The sequence below is a fragment of the Nicotiana tabacum genome, chromosome 22, assembly GCF_000715075.1.
Source record: "Nicotiana tabacum cultivar K326 chromosome 22, ASM71507v2, whole genome shotgun sequence".
Lineage (NCBI taxonomy): Eukaryota > Viridiplantae > Streptophyta > Magnoliopsida > Solanales > Solanaceae > Nicotiana > Nicotiana tabacum.
Genome location: NC_134101.1, coordinates 96,731,245 through 96,754,946, shown reverse-complemented (window position 1 = coordinate 96,754,946; position 23,702 = coordinate 96,731,245). Strand labels below are relative to the sequence as shown.

The 23,702-nt window shown below is 37.7% G+C and overlaps 1 protein-coding gene across 1 annotated transcript; it reads left to right on the top strand.

Moving 5' to 3' along the window:
• The first annotated feature begins 1,984 nt into the window (after window positions 1–1,984).
• Window positions 1,985–23,372, top strand: LOC107772164 (uncharacterized). Its single transcript, XM_075243003.1, is given in 8 exon segments — window positions 1,985–2,846; window positions 2,979–3,031; window positions 16,685–16,861; window positions 18,172–18,353; window positions 18,713–18,753; window positions 18,756–19,000; window positions 20,729–21,103; window positions 21,610–23,372. Coding segments are annotated over 8 exon segments (2,958 nt in total). The 3' UTR covers window positions 22,633–23,372.
• The last annotated feature ends 330 nt before the right edge of the window (window positions 23,373–23,702 follow it).

Sequence of the window (23,702 nt, the reverse complement as noted above, 5' to 3'; positions counted from 1 at the left end):
TGACTGCCCAACTGATCAGTGGTAACTGCCCAACCGGCCGTCGAATGGTGGTAAATGTATGACTGCCCAACCGATGGTAAATAATGATACATAACTGCCCAACCAGTGGTAACTGCCCGACCGGCCGTAGCCCGATGGTAAATGCATGTCTGCCCGACCGGCTGTAGCACGAACATTAATATCTTTATCATATGCCTCAATAGGAAACTAGATACGTACTTAGACATGCTTGAATATCACATTACGGAAATGAATAACATAGATATCCTTAACTGCTAAGAGTAGAACCACTTATGGAATATTATTACGTTTACATATCGTTACTTGGATCATGCCAAAAGAAGGAAGGTTTAGCCTTAACATACCTGTATGATTTCTTCCTTATTACTCAACCAAACTCAACACAACTTCTTTCATCTACAACAAGTGAAATGATATTTCCGTTAACATATAATGTCGTACCATCGGATTTGGCTAGTCGTATGACTTAAGAAAAATCGAGCAGTAACTCCCCTATTTTCTAATACATCCCAAAGACCACTAAGGGTCATCAACATCCTAACAACAACAACTATAACCAACAATAGTAACAACAACAATATAATTCACTATGAGTTTCTCCGATTATCTTAACAATCATATTGAGCGGCAAGCTCGTTTTTACTCATAACAAGATATAACTTGAATCCAAATCTATTCCATAAATTAGTTTAAAATCTTCAGAACATCATACTTATATGTACCATATTATTTCTAGTTTAAAACATCCACAAAATGCCTTCCAAAACAGCCTCATATGTCTAACACCTTAATTTTTATCGTCAATCACTTGTTTTTCATCGTTTCTTCTTCAATCAACTTAATTAATACCTAGAAAAGCTTAACAACAGTAGCCACAATATTATCAAATTATTTCTCACAATTTTCATCCACCACAAACCATATATTTAGCCATAAAACAGTCCAACCAAAAAGACAACCATATCTCATGTTCTTTCAAGTGTTATCTTATGGTTTTTCACTCAAACAACACAACCAACACAAGATTAACCTTAGGCACAATCAAGAAGATATTATGCGTACCTTGTACAACAGTTACAACTCAAAACCCTATCTCATCTTAGCTCATAATAGCCCTCAATCATACCACAACATCATAGAAGCATTTTCTTGTAGTCTTTAACACCTTTGATGATGATTTATGTTGATTTCTCTTGAGTTTGGTTCTTGAGATCTTGGACCAGTTCATGGAGAGCTTGAGAGAATTTTGGCGTAAGAAATCTCTTTATATTGACGAAATGTAATGGGTAAAGACAACTTATAAGCCCACTACCTCAATTTTCCAAGCAGGTGGGTAAGCTACCTGCTTGGCAGCTTGAGCAGTGCCACTTCGGACACTTGTATCTCTCTACTCCGATATCGTATTGACAAACGGTTTACAGAGTTGGAAACTAGACACATAGGGATTTAATTCCATATAAATATATCCATGTAACTCTCAATAGATTGGGATAAAACTGTGTCGCAACTTGGCCTATAAACCTGCCAGTTTCTCTGAAGTGCGGCAACGTGACTTGGCGACCCTACTTTAAAAATCCATATTTCTCTGCCTCAATGTCGTATTAATAAATGCTTTAGACCATTGGAAACTAGGTTCCAAGACCTTCATTTTGGTATATAATATGTCTCGAAAATACCTCATATAATACATGAAATGTATTGCTCAAAAGACTTCGTTATAAAACAAATCCTTAGTCGGTTTTTCCACAACTTAAATCCGATTTTTTCCAAACATTATATTCCATATCCAAACATCATATATAGCCATATCACGACTTTAAACTCATTTAAATTATGATTAAAAATTCTCGTTCATCCTAACTTACCTAATACTTTGATAAACCTTCTTTAGCCTTGTAGAAGGATTTCACCCCTTTTTGAGCTTACATCAATTTATATATGGAGTACTTTCACGTACGGAAACATGAGGCGTAAAAAATACAAACACAACACTGATAAAGCAGCAAAGAGGAACCAGGTTCCTGACAAAAGATTAAAAAGAAAAGACGCCGCTGACAACGTTGTGAAACAGGCTCTTGCTGTATTGGGAGACTCTTCTAGCGAATTCAGAGAAGATGATGGGCAAGGTGACAGCTCCATGATGGCAGTGGAAAGTGAAGCAGCTGAGTATGACTCTATTGTTTCCTTGATGGTGCAGTCTGATGATGATGGAGATGACGATGATGATGATGAGGTAAACCTTCTGCATGTTCAAAGAAATTTGAAATCCTATTATCAAAAGAAGCTTATATCTTTGGCATATGTTTTAATTGATTCTTATCACAATCTCATTAATGATAAAAATGCACTAACCACAGAACTAAGAGAATTAGAACACGAGAGAGATGATCTAGTGGTGGTTACGGTTGATCTAATAGAGACTATTGAGAGTTTAAAAAGGGAAAAAGATACCTTGACTGAGAGAATTGCAAATATAGAGCACGAGAGAGATGACCTATTGGTGGTAGTTGTATACCTAAAGGAAACAATTGAGGAACTAAGAAGGGAAAATAGGCCTGTGAACACTCAAAAGGGAAAGGAAGTTTCAAGTAAGGCACACCTTAATCTTGAAAATGAGTTAAGATTAGTGAAATCTAGTTTGTGTGCCGAGCTTGAGAAAAACAAACAACTTCAGGAAGAACTAGGAAGAGTGAAGAGTGATCTTGAAAATCACTTAAGTGGACCTAGTCCTCTGATGTTATCACTGTCTTGTACACAAACAATGGGAAAAACAGACGGGGAATTGGGTTCCAAAGGAAAAAGACTCCCTACAACCCTCATAGCAAGTACGTTACTGTACCTGACAATTGGCTTTGCACTCACTGTGGTAACACTAGGTACTTTAAAGAAAACTGTAAGGCCAGAATTCAGTCTCAATAGAAAAACAAAGTTTTTAATTAAAAAGTAACTGCTTCTAGGGAACTTGGTCTTTCACATAAAAACGTATAATACCTCCTCAGTGGAATTAGCGGTAAATTGTGGTACCATATCATTGCCCCCTTCGATAAATTTCCTCCAATTTTTTTCAACAAAACAAATTCAATTTCATCATCTTCTAAGTCATTTCCTTTTATTGAGCATGTATAAGAAGTGGCATGCTCATTTGGATCAGTTATGCCATTGTACTTAGGAATTTCTGGCATGCGAAATTTCTTCGGAATGGGCTTTGGAGCCGCACGCGGTGGGAAAGGCTTCTGTACGAACTTCTTCGAATCCAAACTCTTTAAAATCGGGGGTGCCCCCGGTATTTGATCAACCCATGAGTTGTATGTTTCTACCTTTTTATCGTTAGCCTCAATTTTCTTTTCTCCTGATTCGATCCGTTTAGTTAGCTCCTCGAGCATTTTCATGAAGGCAGGTCAGTTCCGGATCCACTATCGTCCAATTTTTCTGGTATAGGCTCGACCCTAGGAATAACTTCTTGTGATGCATCGAGTTCAATTCTGCTTGGCGCTCGATTATGATTTTGGAGCTGCGCTATTGCAGCTTGCTGAGTCTGCAATATTTCAAATATCATTCCAAGGCTAATCCGGCCTTCTTCACCACTTTGTGCGTTCTGATCGGCTACCCAGGTGTCTCTGCGGACGCTATTTTCAGGATTGACACCTAAATTTCCATGAATTGCAACACGAGAATTGACATTGACTGTATCTACTGCATGTGGTCCATCGGGATTGATTGGAGGTACTCCGTTTCCCGAGGAGACTATGTGCTTGTTCTCGCCATGAAGACCAAGGCCGGCGTTTGTGTGAGTGGGCACTACTTGAGAGTTTGACATGTTGATTCATAATATCAAAGACACTTATAAGAACAAGTGTAAAAGCAGTGTGTGTTATGAGGATTAATACTAGGAAATCACTATTATCCTTAGCCCCATGGTGGGCGCCAAACTATTTACCCTAAAAATTGGATAACAATTAAACGTATAATGTGATTTTAAGGATACGTGATTTCACCTAATACTAATGGATAAAGAAAAAGATAAACAATGAGAATTGACAATAAAATAAAGCAACCCGACTTTGCAACGTAATTAAGCTCTCGAGCTTGTATGCCCTCAAATAGATTAATGTCAGACTGGTAGAGATTTAACAAGCCGATGGACAAGAATGTAAGCTAGGAAATGTTATATTGCTTTGATATTCGTGAATGTAAGGTGTCTACAAATGGTGGGGACTCCTCTTTATGTAGTAGAGGAATCCTAATTATTCTAATTACAAAAGTAAATCACATGATAAGTCTAAACAAGCGCCTTTGATTTGATTTGTTCCGGAATTTCTGCCGAAACTTTTGACCGGTTACGGACATCTCACATTTCCTTTATTGTGCTTCGTTCGAAATCGTTCATATATGGTTTCGATCGCTGTTGGCCTCAATCTCGATGAGTACCCCAATACTCGAGCTTGATAGCAAAATCGGACAAGCCATATTCTAACCATATACACACATACACGGTGATAATCATATGAAAGTCCCCTGAACCCCTGGTAAACAAGGAGTTCGCTTATAAATGGCAAGAAATTATTCTAATTCAACTACTGTATTCTAGGAAGCTTCCAAAATATTTAGTTGCACATATAGGGGTATTTGCACGAATGGCCTTCTTTGATGCCACTATTTAAATCCTGTCCTCGTCAGCCCAGTAAGCTAAATTTGTCTACAAAAAGAAATATTTATCCAGCTACGTACTTTTTATGGTAAAAATTTAGTCCAACTAGGCTAACGATGCAAGAATTTAAGGAATGGCCTCAAAGAAGGCCATAGGGTGCAAATATTCCGAGAATGTTATAAAATAAAGATTGTAAAGAAAAGATAAGTATAGAGAGAAACTGATACATTATTCGAATTCAAACTGATGTACATAATGAATTGAAATCTCTTCTATTTATAGAAGAAAGGAAGATGTTGTGTAAGCTGCTACTATACCAGATATAGATAATCTTCTACTAAGAGTAATGTTTATCCATAACGGAGTACTGAAAGGATAAGCTCATTGTACCAGGTATGGATAATCTTCTACTAGGAGTAATGTTTATCCATAACGGAGTATTAAAAGGATAAGCTCATTGTACCCGGTATGTATAATCTTCTACCGGGGTAATATTTATCCATAACGGAGTATCGAAAGGATAAGATTATTATACCCGGTATTGATAATCTTATACCGAGGGTAATGTTTATCCATAACGGAGTATCGAAAGGATAAGCTTATTATACCCGGTAAGGATAATCTTCTACCGGAGGTAATGTTTATCTATAACCGGGTACCGAAGTGATAAGCTTCTTCAGAAAGTTTATTTCCAATAGAGTACTAAATAGATAAACATATTTACGGCGGAGTCCCATATGGATAAGCTTCTTCAGGAAGCTTATCTACAACGGAGTACTAAATGAACATCCATAATATAATATATTTATAACACTCCCCTTGGATGTTCATTAAAAGATAATGTGTCTCATTAAAACCTTACTAGGAAAAACCACGTGGGAAAAAATCCTAGTGAAGGAAAAAGAGTACACATATTTAGTAATACGCATTGCTAGGTGCCTTATTAAAACCCGTATAAGGAAACCCGATGGGAAAAAACCTTAGTAAGGAAAAAAGAGTGCATCGTGTATCTTACTCCCCCTAATGAAAACCTTGTTTCAAATATTTGAGTCTCCGCATTTCAATCTTGTATACCATCTTCTCAAAAGTTGAAGTTGGCAAAGATTTAGTGAATAAATCTGCTGGATTATCACTTGAATGGATTTGTTGCACATCAATGTCACTATTTTTCTTAAGGTCGTATGTGTAGAATAATTTTGGTGAAATGTGCTTCGTTCTATCTCCTTTTATAAATCCTCCCTTCAATTGGGTTATGCATGCAGCATTGTCTCCGTATAATATTGTGGGTCTTTTCTCACATTCCAAACCACACTTTTCTCGAATAAAATGAATTATTGATCTCAACCATACGCATTCCCTACTTGCTTCATGAATAGCTATTATCTCAGCATGATTTGAAGAAGTAGCAACAATAGATTACTTTGTGGAGCGCCATGATATGACAGTACCTCCATATGTAAATACGTACCCGGTTTGAGATCGAGCTTTATGGGGATCCAATAAATAACCTGCATCTACATAACCAAGAAGATCTGCACTATCTTTGTTAGCATAAAACAAACCCATATCAAGAGTTCCCTTTAAATATCGCAATATATGCTTAATCCCGTTCCAATGTCTTCGTGTAGGAGAAGAACTATATCTTGATAGTAAATTAACAGAAAATGCTATGTCAAGCCTTGTAGCATTAGCAAGATACATTAGTGCACCAATTGCACTGAGATAGGGTACTTTGGGACTGAGGAGTTCCTCGTCCTCTTCTGGAGGTCGGAACAAATCCTTATTCACTTCAAGTGATCGAACAACTATTTGTGTACTCATTAGGTGCTCTTTGTACATGTAAAAGCGATTTAAGACTTTTTCTGTATATGCAGATTGATGGATAAAGATCCCGTCTGCTAAATGTTGAATTTGCAGACCAAGACAGTTTTATCTTTCGAAGATCTTTCATCTCAAATTCTTTCTTAAGATATTCAATTGCCTTTTGGAGCTCTTCTGGAGTTCCAACAAGATTTATGTCATCTATATAAATAGCAAGTATAACAAATAGTGATGCCATTCTCTTTATAAAAATACATGGACAAATAACATCATTTATGTAACCTTTTTTCAGCAAATATTCACTAAGGCGATTATACCGCATGCGCCCAGATTGCTTTAAACCGCACAAAGATCTTTGTAATATGATTGAATACATTTCCTGAGATTTTGCTTCAGGCATTTTAAATCCTTCAGGGATTTTCATATAAATTTCATTATCAAGTGAACCATACAGATAAGTTGTAACTACATCCATTAGATGTATTTCAAGCTTTTCATGTAGTGCTAAACTGATGAGATATTGAAATGTTATGGCATCCATAATAGGTGAATATGTTTCATCAAAATCAACTCTAGGTCGTTGTGAGAATCCTTGTGCAACAAGGCGAGCTTTGCATCTTTCAACTTCATTTTTATCATTCCTTTTTCTCACAAAAACCTATTTATGACCAACTGATTTTATACCAGCAGGTGTTTGGACTACTGGTCCAAAGACCTCTCTTTTAGCAAGTGACTTCAATTCCGATTGAATTGCCTCTTGCCATTTTGGCCAATCAGATCTTTGTCGATATTCTTCGACAGATCGAGGTTCAAGATCCTCACTATCTTGCATAATATTAAGTGCAACATTATATGCAAAAATATTATCCACCACTATTTCAGATCGATTTAAATTAATCCCATCACCGGTAGAACTTATTAAAGTTCCTCACTCACTTGATCTTCAGGTTCATTGATTTCTTCAGGAATCTCAGAACTAATCAGATCTTGGGTCTCTTTAGGAGATCCCTTCATAGTATCTTTTTGATCATTTATCGATTTAATTTTTCGAGGATTTCGATCCTTAAAACCTAAAGGCCTACCACGTTTTAGGTGTGCTTTAGGTTCACTAGCCCTCATACTAGTAGATGGTCTTACTGGGACATTAATTCGAATAGGCACATTCTCTGCAGGGATATGTGACTTAGTTATCCTTTTCAAATCAGTAAATGCGTCTAGCATTTGATTTGCTATATTCTGTAAATGGATGATCTTCTGGACCTCCTGATTATATATAGGGGTACGTGGATTAAAGTGAGATAATGATGAAACTTTCCACACAATTTTTCTTTTGATTTTCTTTTTCTCTCCCCCTAATTGTGGAAAATTTGTTTCACCAAACAGACAATCTGCAAATCGAGCAGTAAATAAATCTCTTGTCAATGGTTCAAGATAGCTAATAATAGAGGGTGATTCAAACCCAACATATATTCTTATCCTTCTTTGTGGTCTCATCTTACTGCGTTGTGGTGGTACTACTAACACATATACAGCACATCCAAAAATTTGTAGATGGGAAATATTTGGTTCATGACCAAAAACTAATTGTGACGGAAAATATTTATTATAATGTGTCGGTCTGAGACGGATAAGTGATGCAGCATGCAAGATAGCATGGCCCCAAACAGTAGTGGATAATTTTATTTTCATAAGTAGTGGTCTTGCTATCAATTGCAGGCGTTTAATAAATGACTCTTTTTGAGTATGAACATAAGCTACAAGAGATGTTCAACTTTTATTCCAATTGATAGACAATAATCATCAAAAGCTTGAGATGCGAATTCTCCAGTATTATCAAGGCAAATAGCCTTTATAGGATAATCTAGGAATTGTGCCCTTAATCGAATTATTTGGGCTAATAGCTTTGCAAACGCCAGGTTGCGAGATGATAGTAGGCACACATGAGACCATTTTGAAGATGAGGACCATAAAATATCTAAACAACCCACTTGGTGGGTGAATAGGTCCACATATATCCCCATGTATACGCTCTAAAAAGGCAGGGAATTCAATGTCGGCCTTCATTGGTGATGGTCTAGTGATCATTTTGCCTTGATAACAAGCATCACAAGAAAATTCATTATTTGTAAGAATCTTCAGGTTCTTTAATGGATGCCCACTCGAATTTTCAGTAATTTGTCTCATCATTATTGATCCAGGATGGCCCAAACGGCCATGCCAAAGCACAAAAGTATTTGAATCTGTATACTTCTGGTTTACGATAGAGTGTGCTTCAACTGTACTAATTTTTGAATACTATAGGCCAGAAGATAAAGTCGGTAACATTTCTACAATGCATTTCTAGCCAGAAATATTCTTTGTAATACAAAGATATTCCATGTTCATTTCATCTATTGTCTCAACATGATACCATTTTGGCGGATATCTATAAAACTCAACAAGTTTCTTCGGAACTTGGAGGAGAACAATGCATTATCTATAATAAGTTTTGTTCCCTTAGACAGAAATATAATGTCTCTTTCGGAGCCTTCAATCAAACTTATATTACCAGAAATTGTTGAAACAATTGCTTTTTCCTTATGCAAAAAAGAAAAGTATTTCTAATCCTTAAATATGGCATGAGTTGTTCCACTATCAATAACACAAATATCTTCATGATTTGTCTTTGATCCAAACATAATTTGAGGTTTATCCATATTCTTCAAATGACATATATAAAATATATTATAGTAATGTGACGACCCGACCAGTCGTCTCATGAGTTACTGCTCCGTTTTCCCCATTTCTGCTTCTTTATGCTTCGTTATCCGTGTGTTATGTGGTTGAGTTGGTTGGTTTGCGTTTGGCGTGGTTTTGGTAAGAAATGAGATACTTAGTCTCTTTTAAGAAGGCTTAAATTGGAAAAGTCAATCGGATGTTGACTTATGAGTTAGAGGGCTCGGATGTGAGTTTTGATGGTTCGATTAGCTTCGGAAGGTGATTTGTGACTTAGGAGTCTGATCAGAAGTGGTTTTGGAGGTCCGGTGTAGAATTAGGCTTGAATTGGCAAAGTTAGTATTTTGGCGATTTCCGGTTGATAGGTGAGATTCTGATCCGAGGGTCGGAACGGAATTTCGAGAGTTGTTGTGGCTTCGTTATGTGATTTGGGATGTGCGTGCAAAATATTCAGGTCATTTGGATATGGTTTGGTTTGGTTTTTTATCAAAAGCGTATTTCGGAAGTTTTTAGAAACTTAGGCTTGAATTCGATGTGAATTGATGGTTTTGGTGTTATTCGAGGTGTTTTGATGATTGGAACAAGTTTGAATGAGATCTTAGGATGTGTTGGTGCTTTTGGTTGAGGTCCCGGGGGCCTCGAGGTGATTTCGGATGGCTAACGGGAATTTTTGGAACTTAGAAGATAGTTGATGTCTGCTGCTCTGGTATTTCCGCACCTGCGGAATTGGGACCGCAGGTGCGGTGTCGTAGATATGGAAGGAAATACGCAGATGCGGTTTTGAGGGGGCAAGGCAGGAAGGTGCGGTATAGGAACCGCATCTACGGAGTCGTAGATGTGGATTTCTAACCTTAGGTAAAGTTCCGCAGATGCAGAGGAGTGCCCATAGAAGCGGTGCTGCAGGAGCGGGATTTTTGTCCGCAGATGCGAAAAGAACCCCTGGGCAGAATGTTTTAAGTTGTTTCATCCGTGATTTTGAGCCATTTTTTTACCATAGCTGAGTATTTTGGGAGCTCTTTGAGGGAGATTGAAGAGGGATTCAAGGAGAATTGATTGGAGGTAAGTTTTATGAACCAAAAACGTGATTCTATTGTGAAATTAACCTAGAAATTCATGGAATTTAAGCTAAAAATTGGAAGAACTAGGGCTTGGGATTTTGAACTTTTGAATTGGGATTTGAGGGACTATTTGAGGTCGGAATTGAGAACTTTTGGTATGTATGAACTCGTGGGGTGATAAGGAATCTAATGATGTGAAAATTTCTGAGTTTCGAGAAGTGGGCTCGGGGCTCGGGTTTTGCTAATTTCGAGATTTTTGATATTTTTCGATTGTTTTTGCTTGGGTTATGTTCCCTTAGCATATTGTGACATATTCGTTCTGGTTTTGGTCAGATTTGACGCGCGAGGAGGCCGATTTGAGAGGCAAAGGCGTCGTGAGCTAGAGTTTTGCCGGTTCGAGGTGAGTAATGAATGTAAATGATGTCCTGAGGGTTTGAAACCTCGGATTTGCACTTCGTAGTGCTATATTGAGGTGAGACACGCGCTTGATGGTGAGCGTGGGGTCATTTACTATTGGAGATTGTGACTTGGTCCATCCTGAGTGACGCTTTTACCGCGTATTGATTAAAGCTTATTTGTTGTCCTCAGTAATTGGATTGATTGCCATATTTGGGCTTCGTGCCAACTATTTGAACCCTCCGGGGAGTTTTATCACTATTTCCTCACTGTTTAGACTTACTACTTGAACTCAGTCGTACCGTTTTCCACTGTTTTACAAGTCAGCCACTTTTACTCGATTTTTGAAACTAAAAATATATATTAAATGATGTTTTGGGCTGAGAACTACTGTTTTACTAAATGCCCGAAAGCTTATATGATTTTTGGACTGAGTATGGCCAAGGGCCAGATGTGAGGATACTATGGGATCGGGCTGCGCGCCGCAGCAGTATTATGTTGATATTGATATGAGGCCGAGGGCCTAGTTGATGCCACAAGATGGCTTGATATTGCGCTTGGGCCGTAAGGGTCCCCTCCCGGAGTCTGTACACCCCCAGTGAGCGCAGTCGACGATAAATATACGGATCAGGCTGCACGCCACAGCGGATACTATAAGGTACCGTTCTATGTGTTGATTTTCGTTATATGTCTGTCACTTAACTGCTTATCTATTGTAGCATCTCCATATTTCGTTTCCATTAATTTATTGCTTTCATAGTACTTGTTTAAACTGCCGCATTATAGATTACTCTGTGATTTTCGTTATTTCTTATTCTCAATCATTATTTATGTTTATTACTCACTGGGTCGGAGTACTCACATTTCTCCCTGCACCTTGCGTGCAGATCCAGGTGTTCCAGAGGATGAGTGAGGATATTCAGTCGATCAGTTCATATCCAGGAGCATCGAGGTAGCTGCACGGCGTCCGCAGCCCGGATCTTTCCCTTCAATCCTTTCGTTTTATCCGCATTTCCTAAACTGAATATGTATTAGGCTATTAAACTTGTGCTAGAGGCTCGAGACTTGTGAAACCAAATCTGTATGGGTTATGTAGTGGTATTATCATCTGAATTTCCGCATATTTGACTCGTTGTCCTAAACTTTTATTATGATAAATTGGCAATTTAACTGTGCTAATAATGAATTGTATAAGAAATGGGTCGAGGTTGTTAGTTGGTCAGGCTTGCCTAGCAGTGCATTGGGCGCCATCACGACCGGGGTTGAGGTCGTGACAAGTAAACATCATTATCAAAGCATAATTTTTATTTATGTAAAACAATTAGATAACCATACTATCTATTACAAACAACAAAAATTAAAATATTTACATTTCTACAGATTCACCACCGATTACATGACTTGGTTCTCCTTCTGGGAGTGCAAAGTTATCAGCTACATCTAAATGCATGAAGTCTAAATTATCTTCAGAAATAAAATTTGCTTCAACATTTTTCTCTGTCTTCTTCAGGAAGGCTTGATAAAGTGTCACGACCCGCATTTACCACCCTCGGGAGTCGTGATGACGCCTACTCATGAAAGCTAGGCAAGCTGTGCATTATAGATTCACTAACTCTTTTATTTATCCCTTTTTAACAATTTAAATCAACATGCGATCAACAGTGAAAATTAACGATAAATAAATACATGCGGAAGACGTAATCTGATGACTTAGCCAAAAACAAGTACGACAATACTAACATACACCTCTACCCGGAATCGGTGTCACAATATCATGAACCTTCTACGAATACTACATACAAATGTTTCGAAAGAAAGGTACAATCTGTCTCTGAAGTAGATGAAAACAGAATATAAAGATAGAAGAGAATGTCGGGCCTGCGGACACCTGCAGGACTACCTCGGGATCTCTAACTGAACTGAAGGCAGCCACCTAAAGCTATGGACCAAAAGTTGCCGCTCCGGGATCTGCATATAGTGCAGAGTGTAGTATTAACATAACCGACCCCATGTGTTGGTAAGTACCTGGCCTAATCCAGACGAAGTAGTGACGAGGCTAGGATCAGACTACCAAATAAACCTATGCAGTTATGTAATATATAGCGGAAAGTAAAACAGAAATAAGCAAGTAAAGATGGGAGGGGACATGCTGCGGGGGAATATCATTTACCAACAATAATTTAAGAGGAAACGAAATAACAATTTAGAATTTACAACAAAATAATAAGGAACTTGTAACCAATCTATAAGCACTTCGTATTATCTATTATTGCGGCACGCAACCCCATCCAAATCATAATAACACTGTTGCGGCGTGCAACTCAATCCATATCATTTATCATTGTTGCGGCATGCAACCCGATCCAAACATAATATTATTGCGGTATGCAACCCGATCCAAGTATTATCACTATTGCGGTGTGCAACCCGATCCAATTATATTATTGTTGCGGTGTGCAACCCGATCCAAACATAATATTGTTGCGGCATGCAACCCGATCCAATTATATCATTGTTGCGGCGTGCAACCCAATCCAAATATAATATTGTTGCAGTGCGCAACCCAATCCACATATACAGTTCAAAACCAATCACAATGAGAGTCCCGGCAAGGGATCAAAAAAGAAACAACACTATCCCAACAAGGGTATCGACAGTATAAGTAAATACGTCCCGTATAGATTTCCTATCATTCTTCCCAAAAAATCAAAAATTGACTCGGGGCCCGCATGGTCGAAACACAAGGTTCGGACAAAAGCCCGATCACCCATTCACCCACGAGCCCGAATATGCAATTAGTTCCAAAATCCGACCCCAAAACGAGGTCTAAATCCCAATTATGCAAAAAGCTCTAACTCTACCCAAATTCCTAATTCTCTACCCTTAAGAGCATGATTTAGGCTTAGAAATCTAATGGATGTTAATGAAAATTGAAGAAAATGAGTCTAAGATTATATACCTATGAATTTGTGGTAAAATTCTCTTTCAAAAATCGCCCAATTTGGAGTTTGGAAGAAGAATTTATGAAATTTTGGTGAAATCCCGTTTTTGCTTCTGTTTTAAATCATTGGGCAGACCTTCATCGCGTTCGCTATGGATCTGTCGCTTTCGCGATGGGTCAGGCCCAATTAACCATCACGTTCGCGATCACAGGCTCGCGTTCGCAGAGCTTTGACTCCTCGAGCCTTTGCGTTCGCGGGCCAGTGGCCGCGTTTGCGTAGAACAAAATCTCCTTCCCCCTGCCCAAACCCAAAGGCCTTCGTGTTCGCGATAGCAGGTCCGCATTCGCGAAGGGAAACACCCCAATGCTTCGCGTTCGTGTCCTATTTCTCGCGTTCTAATAGAAGGAAAATTCGTTCAGTCTGACTTACCCTTCGCGTTCGCGAGAGTCCTTCCGCGAACGCGAAGAACAACATACCAGAACACTAGAAACTGAGAACCTGCAACTTTTTTCTAAGTTCAAAACCTTCCGAAACTCACCCGAGCCCTCGGGGCTCCAAACCAAACATGCATACTAACTTAAAAACATCATATGAACTTATCCGTGCGATCAAATCGCCAAAATAACCTCTTAAACAACGAATTTAGCATAGAAATCTAAGAAAAATCTCAAAACTTTTAAAGTATCAATTTTCACAACTACGGGTCCGAATCACCTCAAACAACTTCCGTTTCTTACCAAATTTCACAGACTCGTCTTAAATCACATATAAGACCTGTACCGGGCTCCGGAACCAAATTACGGGCCTGATACTATCATGTTTTAAACACGTTTCATTTTCAAAACTCATAAATAATTTCAGAAAATAATTTTCTTTAAAAAATTCATTTCTCCGGCTTGGGACCTCGGAATTCGATTCCAAGCATACGCCCAAGTCCCATATTTTCCCACGGACCCTCCGGAACCGTCAAATCATGGGTCCGGGTTCGTTTACCCAAAATATTGACTGATGTCAACTTAAATCCATTTTAAAATGAAAATTCATTATTTTTCACAGATTTTCACATAATGGCTTTCCGGCTACGCGTTCGGACTATGCACGCAAATCGAGGTGCTGTCAAAAGAGGCTTTTAAGGCCTCGGAACACAGAATTTATTTCTAAAACAAGTGATGACCTTTTAGGTCATCACATAAAGCTCAACCAGGTGCTTTGGCGTACGACAGGTACGTGACCAGTGCCCTTTTCCTCCATAGCTGTAGCATGCATTTTTTGCATTTGGTGCTTGTACCGCTTCATACTTTTGTTCCCTCCTTTTCCACTACTGGTGGTGAGGAGGGTTCTTTGGTGCATTATTATTACCATGATTAGAGTTTCTTCCCCAACCACGGCCATGACCACGACTAGGGACACGACATCTTCCACGTTTAGCTTGGTGGAAGTTCGTCTCATTCACTTCAGGGAATTGACAAGACCCAGTAGGTCGGTCTTCCGGACCCATCGCATCAAGATGAATTTCAGCATCACGCACCCAAGATATGTAGCTTTTGCCCGATATATCCAGGGCTACAAATTCAAGTTTAGAAAGATTTGACATTATATAGAAAAAGAATGTGCATACCTCAGATAATTTCAAAGTATTTGCTCGAGATGACAGAGTCTCGTGCTGATAACGTGTTATAAAATAAAGATTGTAAAGTAAAGACAAGTATAGAGAGAAACAGATATATTATTCGAATTCAAACTGATGTACATAATGAACAGAAATCTCTTCTTTTTATAGAAGAAAGGAAGCTGTTGTGTAAGTTGCTACTATACCAGATATGAATAATCTTCTACTGAGAGTAATGTTTATCCATAACGGAGTACTGAAAGGATAAGCTCATTGTACCAGGTATGGATAATCTTCTACTGGGGGTAATGTTTATCCATAACGGAGTACTGAAAGGATAAGCTCATTGTACCCGGTATGGATAATCTTCTACCGAGGGTAATATTTATCCATAACGGAGTATCGAAAGGATAAGTTTATTATACCCGGTATGGATAATATTCTACCGGAGGTAATATTTTATCCATTATCGAGTATCGAAAGGATAAGCTTATTATACCCGGTATGGATAATCTTCTACCGGAGGTAATGTTTATCCATAATCGGGTACCGAAGTGATATGCTTCTTCAAGAAGTTTATTTCCAATAGGGTACTAAATAGATAAACATATTTACAGCGGAGTCCCATATGGATAAGCTTCTTCAGAAAGCTTATTTACAACGAAGTACTAAATAAACATCCATAATATAATATATTTATAACAGAGAATTAGTTGTTGTAGCAATTAGTAGACCATGTATTGTTGAATGTGAAGTTAGTAAGGAGCTACTTGATCTAGACTCCATTTATGTGTCTCTATTCTAACTTGAGTGAGGAACATCTGGATGTTAAGTTGGATTACTGTGATGTTTATTACCTATATCTACCTATCTATTTATATTATTATAAAAGCACAAACTTTTTATTCAGGATATATATGTTTGTAGATGTTTCTTATGGATCGAAAAATTATACTGTGTAACTAGGTAATTTTTTAAAATAATATATATATATATATATATATATATATATATATATATATATATATATATATATATATATATATATATATGTTGAATCCCCTTAATTATTTGTGTATTTATTTTATTTTTTTATAATTTGACACCCTATTAGTAAAAATTCTGACTTCATAACTGATCCCTTGGCTTCTATGTTGTTGCTTCTTTGAATTTTGATACTCCTTCGTGTGAAATTCCTGTATACACCACTTGTTATATCCATTGAAGAATATAAAAAGGGCAACTGATACTGTATAGTCGCTCTCTAAATAATAGCCGAAAAATATATATATATTGTGTATTTTTTGTATATATATATATATATTGTATGTTGTATACAAAAATTATATATTTTTTTGGCTACTGAATGTAAATAGTTTTTGGCAGGTTACGATTGGATGTGATTTTCTCTGGATATATTCTTTGTTTATAGCATATGAAGTGCAAACGTTAACTGTAAACGTGTGATTTGCAGAAAAAAGCAAGTTACAAAGAAACAAGAAAAGAAGCATGGGTGATGTGTGATTTTGAGAAAGAACCACCCAGCCTTGTTCCTATATTTCCTCCAACTGCTACAAGTGTGCCCAAAAAGCCTATTGATGAAGATCTCTACAAGATTTCCCCTAAGTTGCTCTATGCAAAGCCTACAAGGGTAGGTCCTTCTATCTTCTCCCATCTTTATGCGATTTCAGGATTTTAATATGAATAATCTAAGTGTGTTTTGCCAAACATGTAACTTAGTTACTACTTTCTGACCAACTCTTAACTTTTATTGTGGCTCCGCACCTGCTTCTATCCTTACCACAATTATTATTAGCAGCGACCTAGACCTTGGTGCCACTAGTAGTGATCGCTGATGACCTAGACCTTGGTGCCATTAGTAGTGATTGCTGATGAGCGAATTGTATCGAAGTTGTTAAAAACGGGTTGAACAAAAATCGGTCACAAGTCGATTCACCGATAGTAGTGCTGAAGATTTCTTAATAAGAAAACTATTTATGTCACTTGTGAAAATGCAAATTGTGAAAAATACATGACGAGAAAAACTATCCTAACTAGCACAATTGAATATGGCTATCAACTAAAAAAGATGTTGATTGCTAACTAGGTGATGACAGATTTTAATAAAAAATAATTTAATGAAATTATGATATTTTAGAAAACGAACTCATAAATATTTAATTGGAATTGAATTTGGAACTAGAAGTCTACATAAATTCATTTAGTCAATTATTCAATTTTATTTTATAAGTGGGACTAAAATCTACGTGCGCGTTGCACGTATATAGCAATTAGTACGATATAAACAACCCCTGGATGAGTTCACGTAAGAAAAAAGATAAGCAAGCAAATATAAGACCAACCCTTTTAAAGAGTATTTATCCTTAAAATGGTACAGTTAAATTTATACATGGTTTCTAGACAAATGAACTAATTTTATCCAAAAATAATAAAAAAATTAAAGAATAATATGATACTTAGCGTCAGAATATAGATAAAACAGCAAAAATAACGATTTCGGGAACAATATTTCCGGGCATAGCAATGATAAGATCAAAACTAAGAAAGTAAATGATATTAAGCTTTGTATAGAATATGGTATAAGTTTGTCAGAAAATTCGTGCCATTTACAATGATAACTAAGCTTTCTATTTATAACTGTATCTAGGCAAAGGCAACGAAGTCCTGGGACGGTGCCCTCCTTCAATGTCAATTATGAAGGTAATTGGTGAATATATAACTTTAGAAATAAATGTCAAATTTCTTGTAACAAAATGATATTCTTAATGCTGCAAATTAAATACTACCTGGCGCAAAATATTTAATACACTTTTATGAATATTTTCTTTTTGGTGTCAGAGCGGAATAACCACGTTTGATGACCATCTCTATCTTGGATTCCACGTGTCCTCCATTAATTAATCGTTTAGATGACCTGGTCTCATATCATATTTTTCCCAGGAGGAGGCAGAAAACTTCAAAGAGCTGAGTGTGTTGTGGATAGAACAAATCCAGAAGTTGGGAATTTACAGGAAAAAATTAGAGATCTATAAAGCACAGGTATACAGAATAGTGAATAGACGAAGAAAACAGAGAAGGAAGTCACAGCGCATGTCTAATTGTGTAAGCGCAGGAGGCCCCAGGTTTTTTCCCTAATTTTTGAAGCCCTGCTATATTGAGTATTAGGGGCAGAGCAGAAATAAACTAAATTTTTCTGGTTTTTTTGTTAACTCATATTGACCATAAGCTCCTCTCGTACTAGTAAAACTTTGCTCTGGGAATAGGGTTGCACTCCTGCAGCTAAAACCCTCAAAAAACACGCGCCATTGACATTCACTCCTCTAAAGACGGTAAAATGAAACTAGAAGCTCAGTGACCGATTTCTACATTATCGCCATCATGTTCGTTTCCAGATACATTCAACGGCGCTCCTTGCAGTATATTTCCTGTCTCTTCTTTTTCTAATTTTGTTAGTCAAGTTTATATAAATTAAATTTAATAGATTTTACTATAGGAATGCGATTCTGCGGAGATACGACATGGTAATATGATTTCAAGCGGTGAAAATACGACGGTAAAAAATGTGGAAGTTCCTATATTTACTGCAACGAGTAATGTGTGGAATTGCAGTGGTGGAGTGCGGTGGATGTCGGGGAAGAGCATGAGGAGCAGAGTAGCAATGAGAATGCAGAATGAGTCAAGCAAAACCCTAAGGGAGATACGGAGGTCAAAGAAGTTGAAATTGAAGCTAATGACTGATGAAGAACGGTTAATTTATAATCTCCGAAGAGTAGGTCCAAATGTTCTTTAATTATTCATTGCAAATCATTTTTCAGTGTTTGGTTGGGTATAAAAGTCAGAGACAAATACACGGGTCTATTTGCTTTAGATAATAATAAACATTTTAAAAGAAAATAAATAATTTTTATTTCAGAAGGTAATAGATAAATTTGCAAGTTTGCTGAAGTTGAGTCCAGACATGTGCCATTTTTATGTCTTAGCAAATTGTGCTTTGCTGCACCGATGCGTGATTGTGGTTACTGCAGCTAGAGTGGTGTTGTTGCTGAGTAAAAGTTTCTTCTTGTGGATAAGTCTAGACTCTAGCACAATAAAAATAGATTGAGCTTTAGCTGTTTCAAGCTCTATATATCTTCTCAACCAAGCTCCATAAAGGCTCAATTGGTTGATGATGTCTGCAGTCATAATGTAATTTTGAGCTATGTTGCTTGGACTCTTCGAAAATATTGCCGGGTGCGTGTCGGATTCTCCAAAAGCAGTGGATTTTTGGAGAATCCGACACGGGTGCGGCAGTATTTTGAAAAGTCCACGCAACATAGATTTTGAGGCAGAAATGATTTGAACATATAATGAGCTCAAGTTGGTCTTGCACAAGACTTAATTGGCTTTTGGTTTAAGGAAGTAGAACATAGAAGGCTACATTGTTCATTGATTTTCCAGGAGATCTCTTGCATATTGAACACTTCTAGTGAGGAAATTGTTTTATAGGCCAAGTAACATCTTAGTGCCTCCACTCATTAGGGTCCCTTTAGAGTACTCAGTGTAACTTTGAGGTACAGAAATAATCCCAGAAAAATGAGGACTCCTGCAGTGGTCAAATAGTCCTGGCTTTTCTTGAACAGAGTTTAAATCATAAAGATATCAAGTTGAACAGCAGTTTACAAAGTGCTTTGACTGAAAAATGTATTTATGTCAAATTTCGGTAATTGTGTGTGCTTATAGGTACTTATCGAACAATTTTAGAACAACATTTTTCTGCACGCCTCATTACCATACAGTGTTTCAACTTGTTACCATACATTCAGTATGTTCAGAAGCCAGACTCCTATTGTGGTGCTTATGTCCTAAGTTGCTCGGACTCCGGTGCGGGTGTCCGATACGGTTGCGGATCTAGTGGTTGGATCCGATCTAGATTTTAAGATTCTAGGGTATGGATCCAGTTACGGATACGGGTGCGGGGATTCGGCTAAAAATAATTCAAATATCTAAAAATAGAGTTATGAGACATTATTTAAAAAATTTATAAGGTATTTTGAGAAGGAAAAAATATGGATCAAGAGGAGAATCCGAAAAAGACATAAAAGGAAAAGGACTAACATTGGAATTTCTATATACAAAGTATTTAATTTTCTTCAATTTCACCATAACTTTTGTTTGGATTTCAAAATCATTGTATCTGCCCCAAATTTATCTGTCGATTACGGTAAAAGTACCCAAAATCCGTTGACAAGATACCGTACAGATCCCACATCCACACCCATGTCATGTTGACACGAGTGCGATAACGAAAGTGAAGAGTTCGAGCAACTTAGCTTATGTCTATATGGTTACTGATCGGCCATAGACAATTGTCAAAAATGCAGCTAAGAGTTCCATCTTTGAGTGTCTTGCGTTTTCGCTTCTTGTTTCATTCGTCATATTTTAGTGTGTTGCCCTTTTGTGTATTTCTACTCAAAAATACCTTATTAATCCAACTCAAACTTTTCACTTCCTTTACTAGTGTAGGCAAAGAAAAACTCTGCTACTTCAGAAGCTGAAGAAATATGAGCTACCAGAGCTTCTGACTCCTGAGCAACTGCAAGCGTATAAGAAGATTGGTTTCAGGAATAAAAATTATGTTCCTGTTGGTGTTCGTGGAGTCTTCGGAGGAGTTGTCCAAAATATACATCTCCACTGGAAGTTCCATGAGACTGTGCAAGTTTGTTGTGATAACTTCCCTAAGGAAAAAATAAAAGAGATGGCCTCAATGCTGGCTCGACTAAGTCGTGGTATTGTGGTTAACATACACAATGTAAAAACGATTATTATGTTTCGCGGCAGAAACTACCGCCAGCCAAAGAATTTAATACCTATCAACACACTTACAAAAAGGAAGGTGGGCTACAAATCTCTTTTTCTTTGCCTTGCCCCTTGTGAGTAGTCCACTGCTTATGTAAAGCCTAGTAGTAACTTTAGAAGTTGATAAATTGTTATATGTTTCTGTTAACCCCTTAATTTTGTATTTGCTTGAGGGAACCTAGCTTCTGTCTGTGTTTCATACACCTATGTGATGTAAAACTCCCTGGGTGCTATGAGTCTGAGACATGTACTCCTGGTCCCTTTGTTTTATTCAGTTCAACTGAAGTTCTATTCTCTTGAATGTGAGCCCATTCTTCAAGTTACAATGGGTATACGGCATGTCTCATCTGTTGAAAATTTGTTGAACCATCGATATTTTGGAATTTGTGTTGAACATAGGGACTAAATCTCTGGACTCTTTTAATTCCTATTGTATGTAATGAACTAGCTTTTCTGTAACTTGCTTAACAACGCTGGAAATTTGAACATGTTCTGTTGATGAGTACACATCTACTGTTTGACAAAGTTACCTCTTCCATGTAGGCATTATTTAAAGCCCGGTTCGAACAAGCACTAGAATCACAGAAATTAAACATAAAGAAAATAGGACAAGAGCTACGGAGGAAGGGGACAAATCCTGATGATCCAGCAGCCGGGGCCAGCATCCAGCGAATAGCATCCACATTCTTCAATGCCATTGATAAGAAAGAAGGAAGTCCATATGTGTTTCAGGAGGATACTGGTACTAAGTTGGGTCTCAGCAGTAGTATAGACCAAACACATTCAACAGCTGAAGAGAGTGACCAGGAAGAACTTGACCGTTTTATTGCTCAGATAGAACAGGCTGCTGATGACGAATGGGCAGCCGAGGAAGAAGCAGAGAAAGACGAAGTAGGGAAGATTAGATACTGGAACAAAGAAGATATAGGTAGTCGATTCAGAAGATCTGGAATGATGGGAAGTGATGAATCAGATGATGAGTCAGGAGGGAGGACAAGTGGCTGGAATAAGACATACGGAAGGAAGATAGCTGATGATGATGGATATGATGACGTATCTGAAGATGACAATGAATTGTACAACAATGACGACCGGCGTGGTAGAAGCAATTAAGCTGATTCCGGCATGTACAAGGCTCCTGACAGGTATCCTAAGTATAAAACGGAGAAATGGCAGAAAGGTAAGAGGAATAGACCTATAAGTGAGGGAGGTTCAAGCAGAAATTTTGATCCTTATTTAAAGGGAAAGATGGGTACAGAAGGTTCTGGTTCAGACATGTTAAGTGACTTTGAGGAAGCCATGTGGAATTCAGATGATGAGGGAGGGCAGCACTCAATGCTACCAAGTGAGTATAGAAGTAGTAGTGACGAGGGGGAGGATTATGATAAGGTAGCAACATTGGGATCAAGTGCAGAGGATGCACCTGGTTCGAGGGCATCAAGAGGGGTAGCTAGTAGCTTTAGGACAAGTAGTCAAGAGCAAATGAAGAAAAATGAGGATACTTCCGAGAGCAAGACAAAGGTGAAAAGCTCAAAGGACTTGAATGAAACTTGGGACAGCGACTGACCTGGGTGCCAACTTTGACGTAGAAATAGTGCTCATTGGATACAGTGGAATAGAGGCGAGTGCTATTTATGGTACTTGAATAAAGAACTCTGATTTGTGCAAGAAATGAGGAAGAAAGGTATGGATTAGTATAGCGTTTAGTGGTTACTGGAAGTAAATGATTTCAAGTTGAATGCACTTTTCATATGGGCAGGGAATCAAGCTAAACTATTTCTTCATGTCTGCTTGCATCTACATGTCTGAATTTGGGTGAGAACAAGGAACAGAGACACTGCCATTGCACCTGTATTTCTTCTCCTGGATTCTCTATATCCATATTGTTTAAGTACACAAATAGTTCAAATTCCCTTCTCATAATGTTTGTCGAAGTGTGCTGCTGAAGAGTAGGACATTGAAAAATCTGGGGTGGTGACTTGTATAATATCAGTGAACCAAATTAATCTTTCGATGGTATAATGAGATGGACTCTTGACTGGACAATAATGCTGTACTTCATTTGAGCACTGTCTTTCTCCTGATAATGAGTGTAACAGGTCCAAATCCATAATTGACTTGATTATTAGTTATCAGGTTGTTGCGGTCTCATTTTTACTATGACCTGTTTAGTGAGCTCGCATAATGTACCAAAAGCAAAATGGGTATTCCTCGTCTTAGTAATGGAGGAAATGTATGATCTGAACTCTGTTATCGTGGTTTTGTGTTGGTGAATACCTCGAAGTTAGAATTGTTGGTTTTTCTTCTGATGCTTTCGCAGCTTAAATTATTGATGGTTTATCTAGGCTTTCACAGTGTTCATATTGAGTATTTTGTGTCCCGCTACTCGAACAGTTGATTTTAATTGAAAATGGTTAGTTCTTATAGTAATCTTTAAACGGATATCGCTGTGGCACATAAATAAATAATAGGAAGCCTGATCGTGGATGCAATTATATGGTGTCTTGGTAGACTACTCCTGCTTGGATTCCTTGGTCCAATACAACAGATGACAAGCAATCTATATCTTACCATACATACGACTTGCACCAAAAAGCACATGTGTGTGATCAGTAAAGTCAATGAAGATTGAGGAA